This window comes from Gavialis gangeticus, unplaced genomic scaffold, assembly GCF_001723915.1.
Source record: "Gavialis gangeticus isolate Ggan-Ray unplaced genomic scaffold, GavGan_comp1, whole genome shotgun sequence".
NCBI lineage: Eukaryota > Metazoa > Chordata > Crocodylia > Gavialidae > Gavialis > Gavialis gangeticus.
The window spans coordinates 25,137,962-25,157,152 of record NW_017729025.1 but is presented as its reverse complement, the minus strand read 5'-3'; the positions used below and the strand labels follow the sequence as shown (position 1 = coordinate 25,157,152).

General features: G+C 47.9%; 1 protein-coding gene across 2 annotated transcripts in view; it reads left to right on the top strand.

Moving 5' to 3' along the window:
• AMN (amnion associated transmembrane protein) overlaps window positions 1–19,191 on the top strand; it is a 64,142-nt gene that overhangs the window by 12,355 nt on the left and 32,596 nt on the right. The window contains exon 1 of one of the 2 annotated variants that reach the window (XM_019518532.1): window positions 16,846–16,851. The exons of the other annotated variant lie outside the window; for it this stretch is intronic. Within the exon in view, the coding sequence (XP_019374077.1) occupies window positions 16,849–16,851 (3 nt within the window). The 5' untranslated portion in view covers window positions 16,846–16,848. Of the gene's footprint in view, window positions 1–16,845; window positions 16,852–19,191 lie in introns of those variants that run through there. 2 annotated transcript variants of the gene reach the window in all.

Sequence of the window (19,191 nt, the reverse complement as noted above, 5' to 3'; positions counted from 1 at the left end):
TGTGGCACTGGGGGTGGTGGGAGGGGGGGTGGGAAGGGGGTGGTGAGCACCAACCAGCAGTTGGCAACCACCTGCGGACGCCGCCGGCAGCTTTGGCGGTGGTCAGCGGTGATCGCAGACTGCCCACAGACACTGCTGGTGGTGTCAGCGGCGGGGGGGCAACCACTTGCAGCTTTTCGCAGGGGTGCACCGCCACACTCAGGGGGTGCATGTTCACACGTGTGCACCCCCTATGTGTCGCCAATGTCTGGACTCATTCAAAAGGCGTTTGGATATCTTGCTGGGATCATTTGATCCCTGTAGATTTTCGGCATCTGGCAGTGGGGCCGGACTCTATGATCTCACAAGGTCCCTTCCAGGCCCTAATGTCTATGAAATCAGAAAACAAATCCTGGTTGTCAGGGTTTTACAGAAATGTGCCTATTTAGAGAGCAGCTTCAGTATTTCAGTGAAATTAATCACTTAAATCAGCAGGAATACATTAAGCTTTTGAAGTCTCCATGGAGAACCTTGGCAGCCTTTGGCCAAGTGACAGCCCTGTGACTGTCACATATGAGAGGGTCACTAGGTGAAATTCAAACCCCGGATGAGAAGATTAATCTTGAAGGCAGGATCCTGCCTGTTGGCATAAAGCTGGAGATGAAGATATTTTTGTGAAGAAGGCACTGAACCGGCAAGCACTGGATCGGGCTTTGGTTCTTTGCTTTCCTGCAAGTTGTTTGAGGGCTGATGAGAAAATGCCTTTAATTCCCTGGTGTCTTGGGACTTGCCTAGACCAGTGGTCTCCAAAGTGGGGTTTGCGCACCCCAGGGGGTGCATAAGACGATCCATTGGGGTGCGGGAAGAAAATATTAGAGCTTCTATTTATATATATTTATATAAATATACATATATTGGGGGTGCGTGCTCAAAATTTTTTTACTGATAGGGGTGCGCGAATATAAATATACGTATATTGGGGGTGCGTGCTCAAAAATGTTTTACTTATAGGGGTGCATGATCAAAAAAGTTTGGAGACTGCTGGCCTAGACCATGGCAGCTGGGTGTCCCACCCAGGCTGTTGCCAGGCACACCCTACCCACCAGACTTACTCCAAACACAGACATACACCAATGCAGACGCAGCATGTCTTTCTGTGGCTGCTCTTGAGACCTCTGTCTACAGCTTGCTTGAGAGTGGCCATATATAAATGGAATCATAGAGTCATAGAAAAGTAGGACTGGAAGGCACCTCAGGAACTCATCTAGTTCAATACGCTACTTAAGGCAGGGTCATTCCCATCCAAACCATCCCAGGCAAGTATCTGTCTAACCTGTTCTTTAAACACTTCAACAACAACCCTCTCGTGCAACTTCCAGGCACAATGCCTGAAACATCAAAAATATACTAACTTGCCACAGGGGAAGTAGGGGAATGAGGGCTCTAGTAATGTCCTGCCTCTGGCTGGAGGTTGTTAGCATGACTCGAGGTCCAAGGAAGTAGCATTCCCTTAACTCACAGGCAAGGAGGCTGGGACTTGGGGATGGTGAGAGGCAGACAGCAGACTAGCTGGATGAAGAATGTGCAAAAATACCTTAGATTCTTCTGTGGATCACGCCTCTGTTGCCCACGTCAAAGATCTGGACCAGGTAATTCCCCACAGCCTTTTTGTAGTGCTTTGCCCATTCTCATTTAAATATTCCGAGCGGGTGATCTTCTAGCACTCTTCCAAAGTACTTTATCCATCTGCCTCTCTGCAAGTTTTCCTCAGACTTCAATCTACATTTTACTTTCTCTCTCGCTAATTCTTCTTCTAGCACCTAGAATTCTCTCTTCTTTCTGGGCCTTACCACCCAGGCAGGTATTTTGTTCACAGTAACAATGCCCTGCCCATACTCTAGACATTGACCAGTAACTTTTAAAATTTTTCCACTTAAATCTTCTCCTTTGGCTTCTGGCCATTTTTGTCTCTCTTCTCTAAACTCTTCTGTTTCTTTACATCCTTTTGATGTTAGGGTGCCTGGGACTGATGGTGATGTTTTTGTAACAAAATCAATAATAATGACAGTGATAATTTATATTACTCTATCGTCCAGGAGCCCTAGTCAGAGACCAGGGCCTCACTGTGTTATATGCTGTGCAAACGGAACAAAGCAATAGTCCGTATCCCACCGAACATACCATATAGACATAAGACAAAAGATGGATACAACCAATGGGAAAATACAAGAAAGAAATGAAACTATTGGTCAACACGACAGGAAATGGGTACTGTACCTCATCAGCCTGACTTTAGGGCTTTTAGGTGGGTGTTTGTTTATCCACTAGGCCTCGGCAGTGTGTGTGTGGAGGGTAACAGTGAAGAATTATACAGGAGATTGGGCAATCATTGCTTGTTCTGAGGGCACAGTTCTTGACTTAGACCAGAATTGCTGGAACTCAATATTCCTGGTAGCACTGCTATATGACATTTAGCTGTGATGGAGGGGAAGCATATGCACTCCCTTGATTCAACTAGAATCTTAAAAACTAGGAATCTATTTTATCCCACATGGGTTAAAAGAATTGCTGTACAATCCTGGCTCTATCCTGTTTGGGAATCATTTCAGTGCTGCATCTCCCTGGAGCAGCATTTTAAAATCTTACCCCCACACACTGTTATCCAGTATTGATCACTTCCCAGTTTAACACTGCCCATAAACCAGCAACGTGGAAATCTAACAGGATGAACAGAAGCAGACTGTAATCATGTGCTTCCAAGGTTATAGGCGCAACCCTTGCTTTTTCAGCAAGGAATAGTACATATTTAAGAAGCTCTGGTTGTTGCTTTCTCTCTGACAGGTTGCTTTCAAAGGGCAGGATGAAAGCTAAGTACTTGCAGCTCCTAGTGCATGTAAGTGCCAGCTGGTCTGCAGCTGAGCACCCTGGAAGCTGCCCATTCACTGCCCAGAAGAACCGAGTGTAAAAATATATGTTGTTATGATTAAATAAAGTTCTCAGGCATGCTGAACCATTCTTCCCCACCTACATTGTACAGAAAATTTGCTGGCAATTTGGCCGTGAAGCTTGACTTGCTAATAGATCAGAACAGGTCACCAGATCAAGTCTAAGATTTCAGAAGTACCTACAGACCTGTCTAGACAGGGCAAAGCTGTACTATGATGAGGCTCCCCATGCTCGTCCTGTGTGTACTTGCTCCAGGACTATGAGCAGCAGAGCTGTCTCATTGCAGCATGGTGCCTGAGATAATCAGCCTTTCTTCAGCATGCACAGAGCTAGCTGTGGCTCTCTCCGCACTACACTGTGGCTTAGACACAGCCTGAGGGGGCCTAAGCGCCATTCAGAAGAGTTTTAGGCCAAAGGACATATTTCAGAGATATAAAAGTGCCTGGCAGGATTTTCAAAAATGCCTAAGGGCTAAATCCCCACAGGGCTGGGATGTTACAGAGCTCAGCCTTGTGCTGTTCACCTCTAGCCACTGTGTCCCTGCAGTAGAGTCTACAGCCAGAAGTTAGGTGCCTACATTTCCTGTGTAACTCATGAGAAGAGTTGAGCATCTGTGAATGGGATTACTAACAGCCAAGGCCCTGAAACAGGAGCCGTTTCATTCAGCCAACAGGAAATGCCACTAGCAAAAGTGTCTGAAACCTGGCCCTTGCTGGGATTTAGGCACTTAACCCAGGGCTACAGAAAGGGGCAGGCCCACTGCCCTTGGGATTCACAGCCTTGAGCCTTCTCCTGGGGCTGGGTGTCTCAAGACCTCTCCTTTACAGGTCAGTCCTTTTTTCTCAAGGAGCTTTTGCTGGTGGTGGTTCCCCCTCCTCTTCAGTGGTTAGAGAGTTCTGCTAAGGTATGAGGCTTCATTCTGTACCCTGCCTGAGGGTATTAACATCCACCTGTCCCACCTCCCCCTTTAGCCATGGACAGGTACTTCTGCTGGGATTGCGTGGGATGTGAGGGCAGGACCCTCCAGCCTTCCTGTTGAATCTTCCTCTTTGCATGCAATAGTCATAGACTCATGGGTCAGAAGGAGCGAGTCAGCAGGAGCATGATTCTTCTGGCCTAGTAGTTATAAAGAGGGGAGAAATGCATTCCAGTCTCTGGTCCAGGGACTGCCTTTTCCAATGAGGGGATAATATACCAGTACTTGAAGACATTTGGAATAGGAGCAAGAATTGGAACCTGGGTCTCCCCTCTCTTAGCGGAGTGGCCCTAATCACTAGACCAGAGTCCTGCTTCCTCTAGTTTTTTTCCTCTCTCCTTAGCTCAATGCATCTTTAAATATTACATGAAAAATGGCACAGCTTCAATGGAAGATGTTGAGAATAATGTCATCTCAGCACAGCCTATAGCCTAATGCATAGGATGCTCTTCCTGGAGCTGTAAGTTTGAATCCCCTCAGGCAGGAGAGGAAGTTAAACCAGTTTTCCCTCATCTTAGGTGAGTGCTTGAACCAGTACCTCTTCTGGCCGTTTTTGTGTGGAGCTGGATTTGCTCGGCATGTTCTGAGAACCTCTAATGGATCAGATGAGACTGGTGGAGAAGTGTCTAGTCTGTGGTCAGCAGGACTTCAGTGTGACCTAGGCAGTGAGTTGCTCAGCCCGGACAAGACTGAGGTGATTCTGGACATGCCCCAAACCAGGCTTTTAGACAGCAGGGGAATTTTAATGTTGAAAGCAGGGGTATTTACTCCCCTAAGCAGCAGCTGAATGTGGGTTTTGAGGCTCACAGTTTGGACTTGGCCACCTAAAGTGAGAATTGGGCAGGACTTAATGCCTAAATCCTTCTTTGAATATGGCCATAAGTGCCCAGCTCCTGCTGAATTCAACTAAGGTTCTTCTGAAGATCCTGCTAGACACCTGCCTGCATCTACAGGTGCTTAAACACTTTTGAAAATTTGACCTTTTGGCTCCTCCGTGTCAAACTCACATAGATGGGGGTATTTTATTATTATTATTATTATTATTATTATTACTCCTAGGCCTGTAGCAGCCAACTCACACTATGGCAGAGTAGTAGGGATCTCTTAATAGGACTCCAGAGAGGCGAGGTCCAGCTTTTCTCTGGGCCTGTGCCAAAGGCTGTCTTCAGGTGGCCCACTTGTAAATGGGTACCAGGATATTTGGGCTGGGGAGACAGAGGCAGCCTGACCTAATCTGGCTACTTCACTGCCTTGTTTGCCATTGTCCAAGGCAACTGATTTGTCTTCACTACACCATCTTGATGTGCCTCCCATGCTATGGCAGTCTGACTTTCATGGCTAGAAGTTGTTCCTTGTGGTTAATAGATGACTTGAAATGAGTTTTGCAGCCTCAAATGAGATCTCAGAGAACAGCTGGCCGAATCTCAAGACTTGAGGTCTCAGCCAAAGCTGGACAACATGGCTGCTGAAGTGTTAAGCGGAGAGGCCAAGGACTAATTCCACTACAGAGACTGCGTTGACCTCACATTTTAGCAAAGGTCCTGCCCCAGTAGGACTGAGGAACGCTGGCAGAGCTGCTGCCTATGTCTCTCCTGCAATGTGCTGCTTGGTTTCCAGTCCATCTGCCCAGTGGCTTTCACATGCACCAACTCTGCAATTAATGATTAATTAGGTCCAATATCCATGCCTCTCGGGGTAGTAGGCCAGCAGTGCCAGGAGCCAAGGCAGAGGCTGTGCACAGTGTACAGCAGGGAGAGGGGGTGGGGGGAGGCCTCTGCCTTCCTTATAATGCAACAGGGAAGCCATTCCCTGGCCTAGCTGGCTTAGCCTTGGGTGTCCTGAGGCAGCCCTGTCCTGGTGAGGGTGTGGAGACCAGCGAGTCCATGGAGGACTCAACCCTTGCCCTGTCTGTTCTCCTTCCTTAGCAATCATATCATGCAAGCAGCCCCCAGCTGCATGCTCTGCATCATGGATGAGGTGAGACAGCTTCTTCCTTCATGCCATGGAGCCTCCCTGGTCCTTGGGGGAATCTTTGTGAACAGATGAACTTTGGTACCTCTCTCTCCAAGGGGCAGGAGAGACCAGGCAGGGCTGGCCTGTGGCTGACGGAGCCTGCACCTTGAGCCGCAGAAGCTCTGCCGATGTAAACAAGGGGGGTTGCTGCAGCACCAGCCAATGCATGCAGGTTGCCTCTCTGCTATTCGAGCGGAGGAGAGTGGCCATAGCAACGCCCACATCAGCAGCAGACTATTCTTGCTGCTGCTGCCAAGCTACCTGGCTCTTTTGCGCAGCACACATTTGTGGGTTGACAAGCCCTGTGCATGTCCCACCTGACAGTGCACCAGGTCAGAGCTGGTGCTTTCCTGAGTGGCCTGAGCGGGGTTCCACATCTGGCCTCCAAACTCGCCTCCAATGCTGAATACTGAACATCGCTTGCCATGCAAGTCTGCAGGGAAGGATAGAGAGTATCTCCTTAAAAACTGATGTTGCTGCCTGCCCATGACTTGGAGTGAGCATCTGAACCCTGGGGTAGCCCTCCAGCTTCCCTCCTGCACCCACTGATGTCAGCCTCTGTAAATGGCTCCAGGCAGTGGCCAGTTGCCTGTTGCCTCATTGCTGTTCAGCCTGGCAAGGTGAAGCAAACAAACCAGTGTAGTGACAGGTTTGCTAGTGTGCAGGGGGCCAGGGGCTAATGAGGGACTTGTTTCTCAGCCTTGTATTTTTAGCCTCCTTGGTGTAAGAGCAGGATGTGCTCTGCTTTGCGGCAAGAGGCTCCTCCTGTTTTTTGGAGAGATTGATCTCGAAATGCCAATTGCTCTCCAGGGGCCTCGTTCTAATGAATTGTAATGTCTTAGACTAGTCCTGAGCCCTGGCGCTCCCCTCCCCCTCCACTTTCTGAAATAGCAGGAATGCGGCTTAAAAATAGAGGGGAGAGAGGGATTTTTCTCTGAGAGAAAGGTAGAAATGTGTAAGTTGAAGGGTTTCTGAGGGTGGGTATAGATGCCTCTAGCAGGCACATGGGATGGCACAAAATGCATGGAGCCAAATCCTGCAGTCTTTGTTTAGGCACTCATTCCCGTTGACTTCCAGTGAAGTTTTGCCTGAGAAAACAGACTGAAGAAGCCTGCTACCTTATGTGACCCAGCAGCTCCCAGAGCACAGTTGTTCACAAAAGAATATATCCTACTACGAGAGATTTTCAGGGACTGAAATGGCCTGAGTGGATCTCCACAAATTCAGTGCTGTGCAAGTTCTGCCAGTCAGTCAGATGAATTGGAAATGGAGTCAGATATCTCTTTGCTCCTTATGTATAACAAGCATATAAAGCCCTGTTTCCCCAGACTGGGAGGAATCAAACTTAGGCGACAGTTCTTTTGCTCACAGCTGCCAGTCTCTTCCCTCCAGCTTTAGCCCAAAAGCTCACTCCTTCAGAGCTTGTCTATATGGGGATATTCAGGAAAGCTCATCCGAATTAACTTTTAAAGTAGATTAGGTAAACAGCATTAAACCCCTAGTGAACAGACGGAAGTGAAGTAAATGGAATGGAATGGAATTAAAGCTACTTTAACTCTGAATGTGAGTGTCTACCTAGGGAGTTAATGCAGCTTAACAAATCTGCTTAAAATTTGCACCTTTAGCTAATTCAGATCAACTTCCCTGTGCACAGGCAATGTCCTCAGCATGTCTCAGACCCAGGGTGCCAGTGCTTCTGAAGCCAGGTCTGGGGCTGTCAGTGGCACTCCGGGAAGCACGCCTTGAATTGCAGCAGTCCTATGAAAAGGTTTACCCTCACTGCTTTAGAGGAAGAGTATGAGTGAGAGGGCATGAGTAGAAGGTGCCATAACCTGTCATATCCTCCACGTTACCAGTAGTCATGGTGTTAGGGATGTCCTGAACGTGAGGTTTCATATCTGACTGCTGTGATTAATGACCCCACACGGACCTCTCCTCCATGCATCTGTCTTATCCCTTTCTGACCCTGGTTTTACCATTTGCCTCTACTCCATCCTATGACACAGTTTCACCAGTTAGTCATGCATTATGCAAAAAAAAAAAAAAAAGCATTTCCTTGTGTTCGTTTCTTTTTGCCTAATGTTTCTGTTGGGAGTCTCCAAGTTCTTGCCTTATGAGATCTAGAGATCTAGTGACTAGTAGCTCCCTTTGGTTTTCTTTAGTAAGGGTGGTAGCATGGGTAAGCAGTTTCATCACAAGTCTGAAGGAGTGTGTTCAAGCCTTGCTCTAGACTTGTGCTTAGGGCTACCCTCAGTCGACCTAGGTGTAAATGGGTACTTGGTTCTTTGGACAGGGGAGTTGAAAAAGTAGCCAGATGTGATGTTAGTCACATAGTTCCTTTGTGTGGTGCTGATTGCAGAAACCAGTGTGTCATAACCATGCCAGGCTAACAAGCCACTAGGGTCAGGTCCATCTTTGACTTGACTTTGACTCACTTTTTCCAAGGTCTCAAACATAGCTCATCTCATTTGTCTCTCTTCAAAGCTGAAAGGCCCTAGTCTTTTTGGTATGTCGCCATATGGAAGCCATTCCAGAATCTGATCGGCTTTGCCGCCATTCTCTGTACTTTTTTTAGTTCTGCTGCATCCTTTTTGGGTTGGGGAGGCCAGAACTGCAGGCAGTATTCAAGATGTGGGTGTGTCATGGATTTATATAGTAGCACAGGGCTGTCCATCTTCTAAGCGGCTGGGGGATGCACTTTCCATGGGGTGCACTGGTGAGGGCTACACCATTGTGGATTGTGGGCCCCAGGGCTGCATGCTGCATGGTACCTTGCTGCACTGTGTGCCTGGCACCCTCTGCTGTAACGCATACTCAGGTGCCCCTTCTCCCCACCATTGCACCTCCCCTCTCGGGGGCCCTGGGCCATGGACTCCCCCAGCACTGAAGGCTGTGACATGTTGCACCACCCCAAACCCTTGGGAAGGGAAGGGGAAGCCAGAGGAAGAGGAAGCCTGTAGACTGCTTCTGAAGCTAGAGCCATGGGGCAAGAGGTGACTAAGTGGCATCCCAGAGGTTGCAGTTTAACCTCTCATGGGCTGCATGTGGCCTGAGGGCCACCAGTTGGACAGCCCTGTAGTAGCATATAATAATGCAGAGCTGATTGTGTATAGAAAACTGTTCACAATGGCTCTTGTGTCTTATCTGAGGGTAATGGTAAATTTGGAGCACATCAAGAGGCATTTATAGTTAGGGTGGTTTTTCTGCATGTATTTTACTTTGCCTATGTCAATGTTGAATTTCATTTCTCTCTTTGTTGCCTCTGTGAAGAGAGATCTTTCTTTAATGCTTCACCATCAGTTTGGGATTTGATCATCCAAAATAATTTTGTACTGTAAGGCAACTGTGCTACTTCATTGGTTAATTCCTTATTCATAAATGATCTGAACATGTTGAACAGCACAGGGCCCTGGTTGACCCCGTTCTTTACTTTCCTTCATTCTGAAAAATGACCATTTAGTGCTAGCATTTGCTTCCTATTTTAAAGCCAGTTTTCAATCCATGAGAGGACCTTCCCTCTGATCCCATGACAGCTTGGCTTCATTCAGTCCCTTTTCTGAAGGACCATGTTGGAGCCTTTTGAAAATCCAAATATACTAGATTGACTGGATCCTCCTTATCCATATGCTTATTAAGACTCTTGGAGAGCTCCAGCAGAATGGTGAACTGTGATTTTCCCCTTACAGAAGTCAGGGTGAGTCTGCCTTGGCATACCTGATTTATCCATGTGCTTGTTGATTATATTTTTTTTATGATGAATTCTGCCAGCTTCCACCAATGAAATCATTAATGAAAATATTGAATAAAATGAAGCCCAGGACAGACCCGTCCCCACCTGAAGCGCTTTCCCAGGTTGACATTAGAACATAAGCCATCAGATTCAAAGTACATTAAGGTTATAAATAATAGGAACAGTGTCTGTCTTGTTATTGTGAACACTTATTGTGTTATGTAAGAGAATAATTCCTAGCACTTATACGTGTGGCCATGATGCCTGCTAAAGACTTAATGATTAGGCAGCTGCTGTGCTGAGACCACTGCCTATGATGCTGACTGATATTTGTCTCATTGTTTCTGTTTTCTGCCTTACCTTTCCACGTGCTGTTTTTTGTCTGGTTACATAGATTGTACCCTTTCTTGGACATGAACTGTCCACTTGTTCTGTCTTTTGTACAGCACCCAGCACAATAGAGAGTTACTCTGTGACAGGGGCTGCTCCTGAGCACCACTGCAGGATAGACCATAATAATGACTAGTACAAAGTGCTTTTCACATGGTGATGTTATGGAAGTGGGTTACTCCCACTGTCTCCAGTTTACAGGTGGGAAACACTTACACAATCCCACTGTCTCCCCATTCTATACGGGGCCCTGTTTCTGCCCTTGCCAATTCTGAGCGTGGTGATTTTGCCACTGGCAACCAAAAACCCATAGACACGTTGCTGACATTTGTGTTTTAAACCCCATCTTGCCTCTGCGTAGGAACCTACTGTGATCAATACATCAGTTAGCAGCAGTGCTTCTGGCAAAAGAACATCACTTCAGCTCTTGGCCACAATCCAGCTCTGCTGTCAGGTTGTGTAAGTATAAATGACAGGGAAGGATTTGGCTGGTCATGTTGTGCATTTGCAGGTATGCTTCCCAGGGATCAGGAGTGATGCGCAGTCTAGCTTCAAGCCTCGGGTGCCCAGAGGACAGTGGCTGAATCAAGGAGAATAGACGTCAGCATTTATTCTGGGGATTTTCCCTGGGCGGTGCGAGGAGGGGGAGCTAGGCTGCAGGACAGGAGGCTGGCATTCTCATTCCTGCCACTATCTTGTTCTGTCACCTCAGGTAACCTTTTAAGGTCTCTGTAAGTTGGGTTGCTCCCTCAGAGGGCTGGTTGGGATCTGCAGTTTTTTGGATTTTTTTTCTATAGATGTTAATGTTGAGTCTCTGTGTGAAAGGCCAGTGGCAAAACTCCCCTTTACTTCAAAGGAGTGAGGCCTTCTCCTATTTTGTCTAAGGAGTTTGAGCCTTTTGTTTAACAGCCCTAGTAATGCAGTTCTCTGGCCCTTAAAATGGGCAACCTCTGGGGGACCCCTCCGGACGGCGTCTGGCCCCTTGAGAGCTTGTCACTGACAGTCCTTGCCACCACACCCAAGCGTGAGTTACAGAGTGGCATCCCATGACACTGGTGACTGCACCTGGGTATGAGGCTAGTCACAGCACTTTTCAAATGAAAGGCTTCACAAAGCTGTGCTTGCGATGTGACAGGCAAGGAAGGATGTCCGTGCAGTGTGGGCGTTCTCCCCATATGAGGAAAAAGGTGGTTCAGTTTCCTGCTTCTCCAGACTTCCTGCGATGCCTCAGCCAAGCCACGCAGGGCCAGATCCAATACAGGCCTGAGGTCCAACAATGCCTAACCTGGGAGTGGGATCCAGAGGCTTTGTTGCTGCCTCTGTTGGGGTGAGCACCGGTGCTGTTTCCCTCTGTTTCCTCCTCTAGCCACCACCCTGGTGGTTTGGCCATGTATCTGGAAGGGAGCATCCTGCGCTCCAGTCTTTGCTCATGGGGCTCTGTTGGTATTTTATCTGATAGTCTCTCGCATTTCAGCCCTTTGTCCTACTCAGCTGCAGGGCCAGTATCTTCAATCTTCTTTCTCCATGATTTTGGTCAGTGATATCATCTGTTCTGACTCCCAGTTCATCCATACCTTTCCTGACTACATTCTTGAATCTCAACATTTCTTTCCTGCCACTTGTTACTCTATCACACATCTCATTAGATTTCCTTTTCACTATGCAGGACATGCCTTAAGGCATTTTCTGTGTCCCTCTCCCTATGAAACACCTTGGCATCCTCGTCTCTTTGTCTCCATGCCCTTTCAGCCTTTCTTCTCATTGCCCAAGTTTCTAGTTTATAGAGTACCTCTGGCTGCACCATGGCCGGATAGCTCTTGATCTGCTGTGTTTTAATAGGAGATTCAGAAAGATCCCTGGAAGCAGGGCCCAGAAACCAGGACTTCTTATTCCCAGATGAATGCTCTAACTACAAGAGTACAGTGTTGTGATCTTCCCTGCGCATGCTCTCTGCTCTTGCTGACATGCACATGTGTGCTCTCTCACTTCTCTCTCTCCCCCTCTTTCTGTTGCAATGCATATTTAATTCTTGCTTTGCAAATCATCCCAGCTTCAACAGGAAGCTGGAGAATGCCTGTACCAGTCCTTGGATTGCTGGGGCGTTCTAGTGGGATGGTGGGAGATATGGATGTAACCCCTGTCTCAGGCTGGAAGAGCCTGGGAAGTGAGCCTGCCACTTCGTAGGCTACTGTATAACAAGAAGGGATCCCTTGTGGCCATGGAGGTAATGGTCAGTAAAACACTTTGTGGGCAGCCCAGTGCTGCTGGTGCTCTGGGGATGAGCACTGGAGGAAGCCCCCCAGGGGACCTAGGTAGGATCCCAGTTAGACTGAGGCTTGAACTGCTTGCTAACCTGCTGAGCCCTGCCAAGACTGAGGTAGTTCTGGTTTGCATAGAGGTGCCATGCTAAACCCCTAGGGAACCTAGAAGTCAAAGTGAGGCCTGTGGGGCTCAGGCATTTCCAGGGGTAGCTGCACAGAGGTTTTCAGGGCGGTAGTTTTGGACTTAGGTGCCTAAATCCCACCTCCTTTGGTGCCCAAGCCTGTCACTGGATCAAGGCCTAGGTCTAAGTGCCTCATTTTTCCCCTCTGTGAAATGGGGATAACAGTACTTTCCTATCTTACAGGGGTGCTGTGAAGAGGTATGTGAGACTCTCAGATACTGTGGGGATGGGGGCCAAGTAAGTGCTTAGCTTGCAGGAAGCCAGGCAGTGTGAGAGGCTGGAAGCTTATAAGGAAAATGGAGCCCTGCTGCTCTTTGGAGGGGTCTGGAGCAGAATCCCCAGGCATTTGGTAGAAAACAGGAAGTGACAGCCACAAAGTGTTGGTATAGCATAGCTGGAGTTTACAGAGGTTTGACAGAGCTGCTGCTATAGGAAATCAGGTCTGAGTAGTTCCCATTTGTTCCAACCAGACAAAAATGTGTTTGGACTTTGGTTCCCATCACAAAATCACTAGACCATTTTGACACAACTGGAATCACAGGAGAGGCTGTGGGTAAAGACTGAAGTGCCTCAGCAGAGCTGGGAGGAGGCGTTTGCATTGCACTGGCCCAGACTTCTGGCTGGCTGCAGGCTGGGCTGTCTAGCCTGGCCCTGGCAGATCCAGTGTTTAATTTTCAAGTTCTAAGTAGTGATGTTTGGGGAACCTGAGATGTTTGGCTGTGTAGAAGCTTATGCTATTTGTATTGCTTACTGAGTTAGTCTGTGAGGTACAGACCTACCCTGCCTTCTGCCTGACTGCAGACTAACATGGCTAGCTCTGTCTCTTGGCACCTGGGGTTGAGGAATCAGATGCCAGAACTTGTGTAGACCTGACCCTGCCTGGAGCAGGTGCAGAGGGTCGGGTCTATAAACACAAGGTAAAAAGTGATGAGCAGACACAGCAGGTGAACCTGGTCCTGCATTAACGAGAGTGCTGCTGCCCTGCTGGCAGCCACTTCTGCCTTGCAGGAGGAGAATGGCTTGAGAGAGGAACAGGGGGCTAAGCATCCCATTACCACGCTGAGGATTATGCTAAAACCCAGCTCTCCTTTGGCAGGCTGGTTTCTTCTGCAAACCCTCCCTTCCATAGCTCTGCCTTCTTTGAGCAGAGTAGTGAGCTCACAAGGGACCAGTTGCTCACTGCAGTGGGCCTTGCTTGTTGCCTCATCTCATGGCACAAGTAGCATTGCTCACAAGTAGCATTGCTCACAGAGTGCATGAATCCCAAGCTTTCTGTGCCCTCTTGTGCCAGTACCTGCTGCTCGAATCTGACAGGTATCAAATAGAGGCCTACATCCTTGGGGCATCCTGTGGTGGTGTTGTTGCAGCACTAAGACCCTGCTGTTAATGATACTGAGGCACTTCACTCTCACTGAAACCTATGGGAGTCAGGTGCCCGAATGCCTGTGAGAGGCTGAGCAGAGGTATCTGGGATACAGGGTGTCTAAAAGCTGAAGAGCTTTGTCTGCGGGAAGGAAAGAGCAATTGTTTGTGGAAGGAGCTTTTTCCTCAGCTTGCCTGTAGATCTCGAACAGGGATGGGAGCTGAGCCCAAGGGCTGCACAGTGTGGCATGTGCCTTGTCAGCTGTATGGGACCTGACAGGCCATGCCCATGCCTCTTGTTCAGTAAAGGCCATTACACTGTATTAAAATGCATGCTCTGTATTTATTATTGCCTTTGACGTGCTCCACTTAATCTGCACAATTGGGACTGCCTGCCTGGGTGTAGCCAGGCAATGGATGTAGCCAGGCAGTTCTTTGGGGATGTCTTTCATCTCTGGTGACCAGCTTACACATTTCAACTCAATGTACCTAGTGGTAGATTAATAATGTCCCAGCACTCTTATGGGGAAATGGGCATATTACAACACTGTAGTAACCAGGTGCCTGTGGGAAAGATGGGTATTTTTGGTTGCATTATCTCCCCACTCTCTTTATTCCCATTCAGCAGGGATAGGGCCCAAAGGAAGCCTCCCACTCAGCTTCCATGGTGCACCATTTGCCAGGATTTGACCCCCAAGTCCTCACATCTGCAATGCCTGGGAGTCCAACGAGGCCTTCCTTTACAGCACTGGCCAGGCCCAGGACTGCTTAGATTTTGCCATCACATGAGATCAGGTGCACGTAGTTGCCATGGTCCCACACCACATGAGCTACCGGGAGATAGGCAGGACTTACGGAGGCTGCAGGAGCTTTGATAGTAACATTAGTGGGGCTAAGATTTCACCCAGGTGTTCAGCCAGCCAAGGCCCTATGGAGATTTCAAGAGGGGTTTTGTACTGCAATTGCTCCAGCTGTGGGAGCCAGGGTAGAGGTAGGAAGGGTATATGCAGCCTGCACCTCCAGTTCAGATGCATGCATGAGCCTCTGTTTCTCCATAGCGAAACCTCCTCTCACTTGCAAATCTCATTCTTTCAAAGATACTGAACCGGCACAAGAACATCCTGTGTAGAGATTTATTTACAGCACCGCAGCAGGAGTGAGGGACGCGAACAGAAAGAGTCAAGCTCAGTTATCTTGAGTCTTGAGACTCTTTGCTGTGGTGACCATGCCCTGCAGCTGGTCAGTTGGCAAGATTGCTATGGTTTGAGTAAGTCAACTGGCAAACCAGGCTATTCTTCTTCCTTTCAATTTGCCATCCTTAATGTGAGTCTGTCTGCCTAGGGTTTTCAAATAGGTCCATCACTGAATGGCTTCTCTGAAAAGTATCCTTCTAGTTTCTCCAAGGGGCGTGTTTAATCTTTTCTGGACATGTCAGCTAAGGTGATCAGTGGTAATTATGGCAGGCTCAGGCAAGAATGTGTGCTTATACACAGCAGCTGTAGGTAAAAGGGAACCAGGCCATTCGTGGTCTCCTCAGGATGAGGTACAGATGGAAGAGCAGGAGGCATTCCCATTTCACTGCCTGCTCCCATCCACCACCACATTAGCTTCTCTTAACATTTCTGGTTCTTCTACCTGCCCCCACACTGTCTCTCCTTGAATTCCTGATAGAACAACGTAACCTGGGAATGGCCAAGCTAAGACTTTCTTAAGGGTTAGAACTGTTTCAAGCTTTCCCAAGTTCTCTCAGTCATTTATTCGCTGCTATGCAAGGGGCTCTAAGTGCTGAGCTCATTCTGCTGGCAGACACAGGAACACAGCATCTGATAACATGAGCTTGAGTTCATGAAAGCTTATTCTATCTATATATCTTGCTTATTTAGTCTGTAAGTCTCTACCCTGCCTTTTGCCTAACTTCAGATTAACATGGCTAAGTACCTCTCTCTAGACACAGGAACCACCATGGCTCAACTGCTCTAAATCAAAGTAGTATTTTATGAAAGCCAATGTTGCTGTGCTGGTTGACATAAACTGAGGATCAGACCTGCCAGAGCACTTCTTTTTTAATGACCATCTGTGGCCAATGGGAGCAGCACCACTGATACACTGTGGAGGGAATTGCCTCCTAGTAGGCAGGAGGAGTCTGGAGGAGCAGTGGCTCAGGCTAGAAGCCGGTGCTAGAGCAGCCCTCCCTTCCCTTCCACAATGCTGAGCGGAGGGGGTCATGGCCAGGCCCTGGCAGGAGGCTCTGATTAGGGAGGGGTTCCTCTCCACTCCTGAGCAGCCCAACAGGGAATTGATAGCATGGTGTTTATCACCCCAACTCAGTGTAAGACAGACATGACCATCTACCTGTTGATTCTGCCTTTGTCCTATCTCTCACAGCATGGACCATAGCCAGCGTGTAGTCTGCTAGCTAATGCTGAGAGGTGTCTGTGTAAGGCAGAGGGGAGTGAGGATCCCTGCTTCAGCAGGGAGTGTGGGGGTGGTGAGGAGCAGGAGGAAGCCAGGCAGATGCCTGTAGTTTCTACTGGAGCTCCAGCCAGGGAGCAGAGGGGAGGGGCCAATTCCAGTGGGCTGCAGCAAAGAGCAGAGCCCCCCTGCCCCCAGACTTGCAAAGCAGCTGGGATGCTGGAGGATTCTGATTTAATTTAAATCAGCAAGGGGTCTGGGACAGACATTGCATTCACCAGTTTGACCAGAATCAGTTAAGTCTGATACTTACTACATTCAACCGAGTTTATCTCAAACCAGTTTCAGCCATTTTTAAATGGGTTTATGTGCACTGAACATCTGTTCTCTTACAGGTTTAAACCAGTTTCTGATCACTTACACTGGTTTATGTGTAATGTTTGTCCCTAGCCCTGATGTTGAAGGAGGGAGCCATGCTGTGCAGATCTTTGAAGATGTAACTTTCTATATTATTGCTACTTATTATAAATCAAGAGAAAAACAGGAGGCTTTTTCTCCTCTTCTGCTCCAAAAAGTGTGCTTTGAAGCATGGCAGACATGGTCTAGCTGTGACTTTGAGATTCATCTTTTCTGTGGACTCTCAGAGGATGTGTACAGCCTATGTGGTCTCCAGGGACTGAGGGAAAAGTGCCCACGCATCCCTTCATGTAACAGGAAAGGGCAGCTTTCCTGACAGACTCTGCTCTCAGGTACAGGCTAAAATAAGCATCTAGCTTTTCCAGAGTCCAGCCTGGTGGGTGCTGAGGTCCTTGGTAAAGCTGGTTCTTGAATAGGCAGCCGATTTCATAGTTTCTAGGGTCTGAAGGGACCCGAACAGATTATCAAGTCCGACCCCCTGCCCTGGGCAGGAACAAGTGATGGGATCATAGTACCCCAGCCAGATATCTATCCAGATTTGACAGGCGAGAAGAGAGAGGGCGCTCTAGGATGGGGGCTGCAGGGCTGGTATGAATAGTACCAGCAGATAGGCTCAGGGGGTCTGGAGCCAACCCAAGAATCAAAGCACAGGTTCTGTACAAGCAGAAAAAAACAACCTTGAGATGAGTAAATCCCTGGCAAAAGTCCAGTGAAATTGAAGGGATTTACCTATGGGTGACTTTGGACCTTTTCTCTTCCTGCTGCAACCCAGTGGCTCAAACCCATCTTATGCACTGACTCATTTTGGATTATAGGCTGGTTTCTAAACACCCAGTCAGCACCCACAGGATACGAGAAAACTCCCTAGAATCCCTGAATTTCCCATTCCCATGCATCACCCGCTGAATAAGGGATTAGCTATATCTGTTGTCCCCAGGCTCTGATGTCTGCCAGTGGACAACCAGCTTTGGCAGGTTGCTGCCACCTGGAGGCAAGAACTGCCAAGCGCACACGGGGACAGAACTGCAGAGAGGTAAAGGCTTAATGGGATGCTACTAAAATCTGCCTTTTTCCAAACTTTAATCACAGCTGTGATTTAGCTGAGACAGTCCTTCAGTGACTGAGTGGGCAGAAACCTCTGGTGGTCTCTGCTGTTGATTTCCAGATACAGCCCCCACCCACCACTGTCAGCCAAAAAGCCCCCTGTACTTCTTGACGCTGGGAGTAGGAAATCTATCACAAATCGGCGCATAGGCTTGACTGCTAACAAGCTCCTTGCTGATCTCACACATGTGCCTGTAGCACTGCGGAGCTGGGTGCTTTGGTGCAGTCATTGCGTTACAAAAAAGGGAACATTTGCACACTCTATGCAGAGCAAAAAAAAAAAAAGATAATGGCTTAGCTCAGTGAATTAAAATCCAATGGCTGGAATAGGCAGTTGTCATTATGAGCTTTGTTCTCTGGGGTGACAAAAGGGAAGTGTAGCATTTTTCCTGCACTGATGATTATGACATGTCAGTCACACGGCTGGGACCGATCAACGCACAGTCACCCTCGTTAATCAGACAGACCTTTAAAGTGACACTGTCTGGTTGAAAGTCATGCACTCCAAAAGGCATATCCCCATTCTTGGCTTATGATTAGCACCTTCAGTTATTAAAAGGGAAAGAAACCTAAATATATAGGGTAATTTTTCACCTTTCCAGGTGCTAGTATTTTCTACATTCCTCAAGACATCTGAGTTGATTTCATTTTCATTTCTGAACAGTTTCTAGCCTGCTTGACTTCCTGCTTTTCAGGTGCTAGCACAGTGCTGCTATACTTGTCACAAACATTGCAGAGGTCAGTTTAAACGATATGTGCAGTCCTTTTCTAATTGACACTGGCATTTGAAAAACTCAGAAACAGGTTTCAGTTGTCACAAGCTTTTACTAATAAAAGCCCAAAAGATAAGTTGCTTTACAATCTCAGAGAAGAAAAATTATTAATAAGAGCCAAACTGTCTTGGTGTATAGATGGCCCCAGCATGCTGGCTGGCAGGAGCAGAGGAAGGCAGATGAAATCACCAGTTTTTTTGGCACTCATTCTTTGGCACGTATGTCACAGCTCAGCTCAAGATGTACTTGGAAAGTAGCCTGGTCTATATGCAGTTTCTGTACCACACGCCATAGTGCAGAAGCCTATTCTCTCAAGTGAAGCTCCCAGCTTGTCCTCTGCAGTGATCTTCAGTGAACAATTCTTCCTACTCAGCACAAATTGTGAGATATATTTGTACTGAGAAAAGCCCCACCTTGCTTGATTCATGCATTTCAAAGTTGCTTTTTGTAATGGGCATCTTGCTGCAGCCTCAGTCCCATAAGCGCTTGGGTGTGTGCTGTACTTCAAGCCTGTGAGTAGCTCCACTGGCTTCCCTGGGACTAACTGTGATCAACATTAAGCAAGAACAAGTTTGCAGGATCAGGATCACAGCTCCTGACTCTCTCTCTCTCTCTCTCTCTCTCTCTGTGTGTGTGTGTGTGTGTG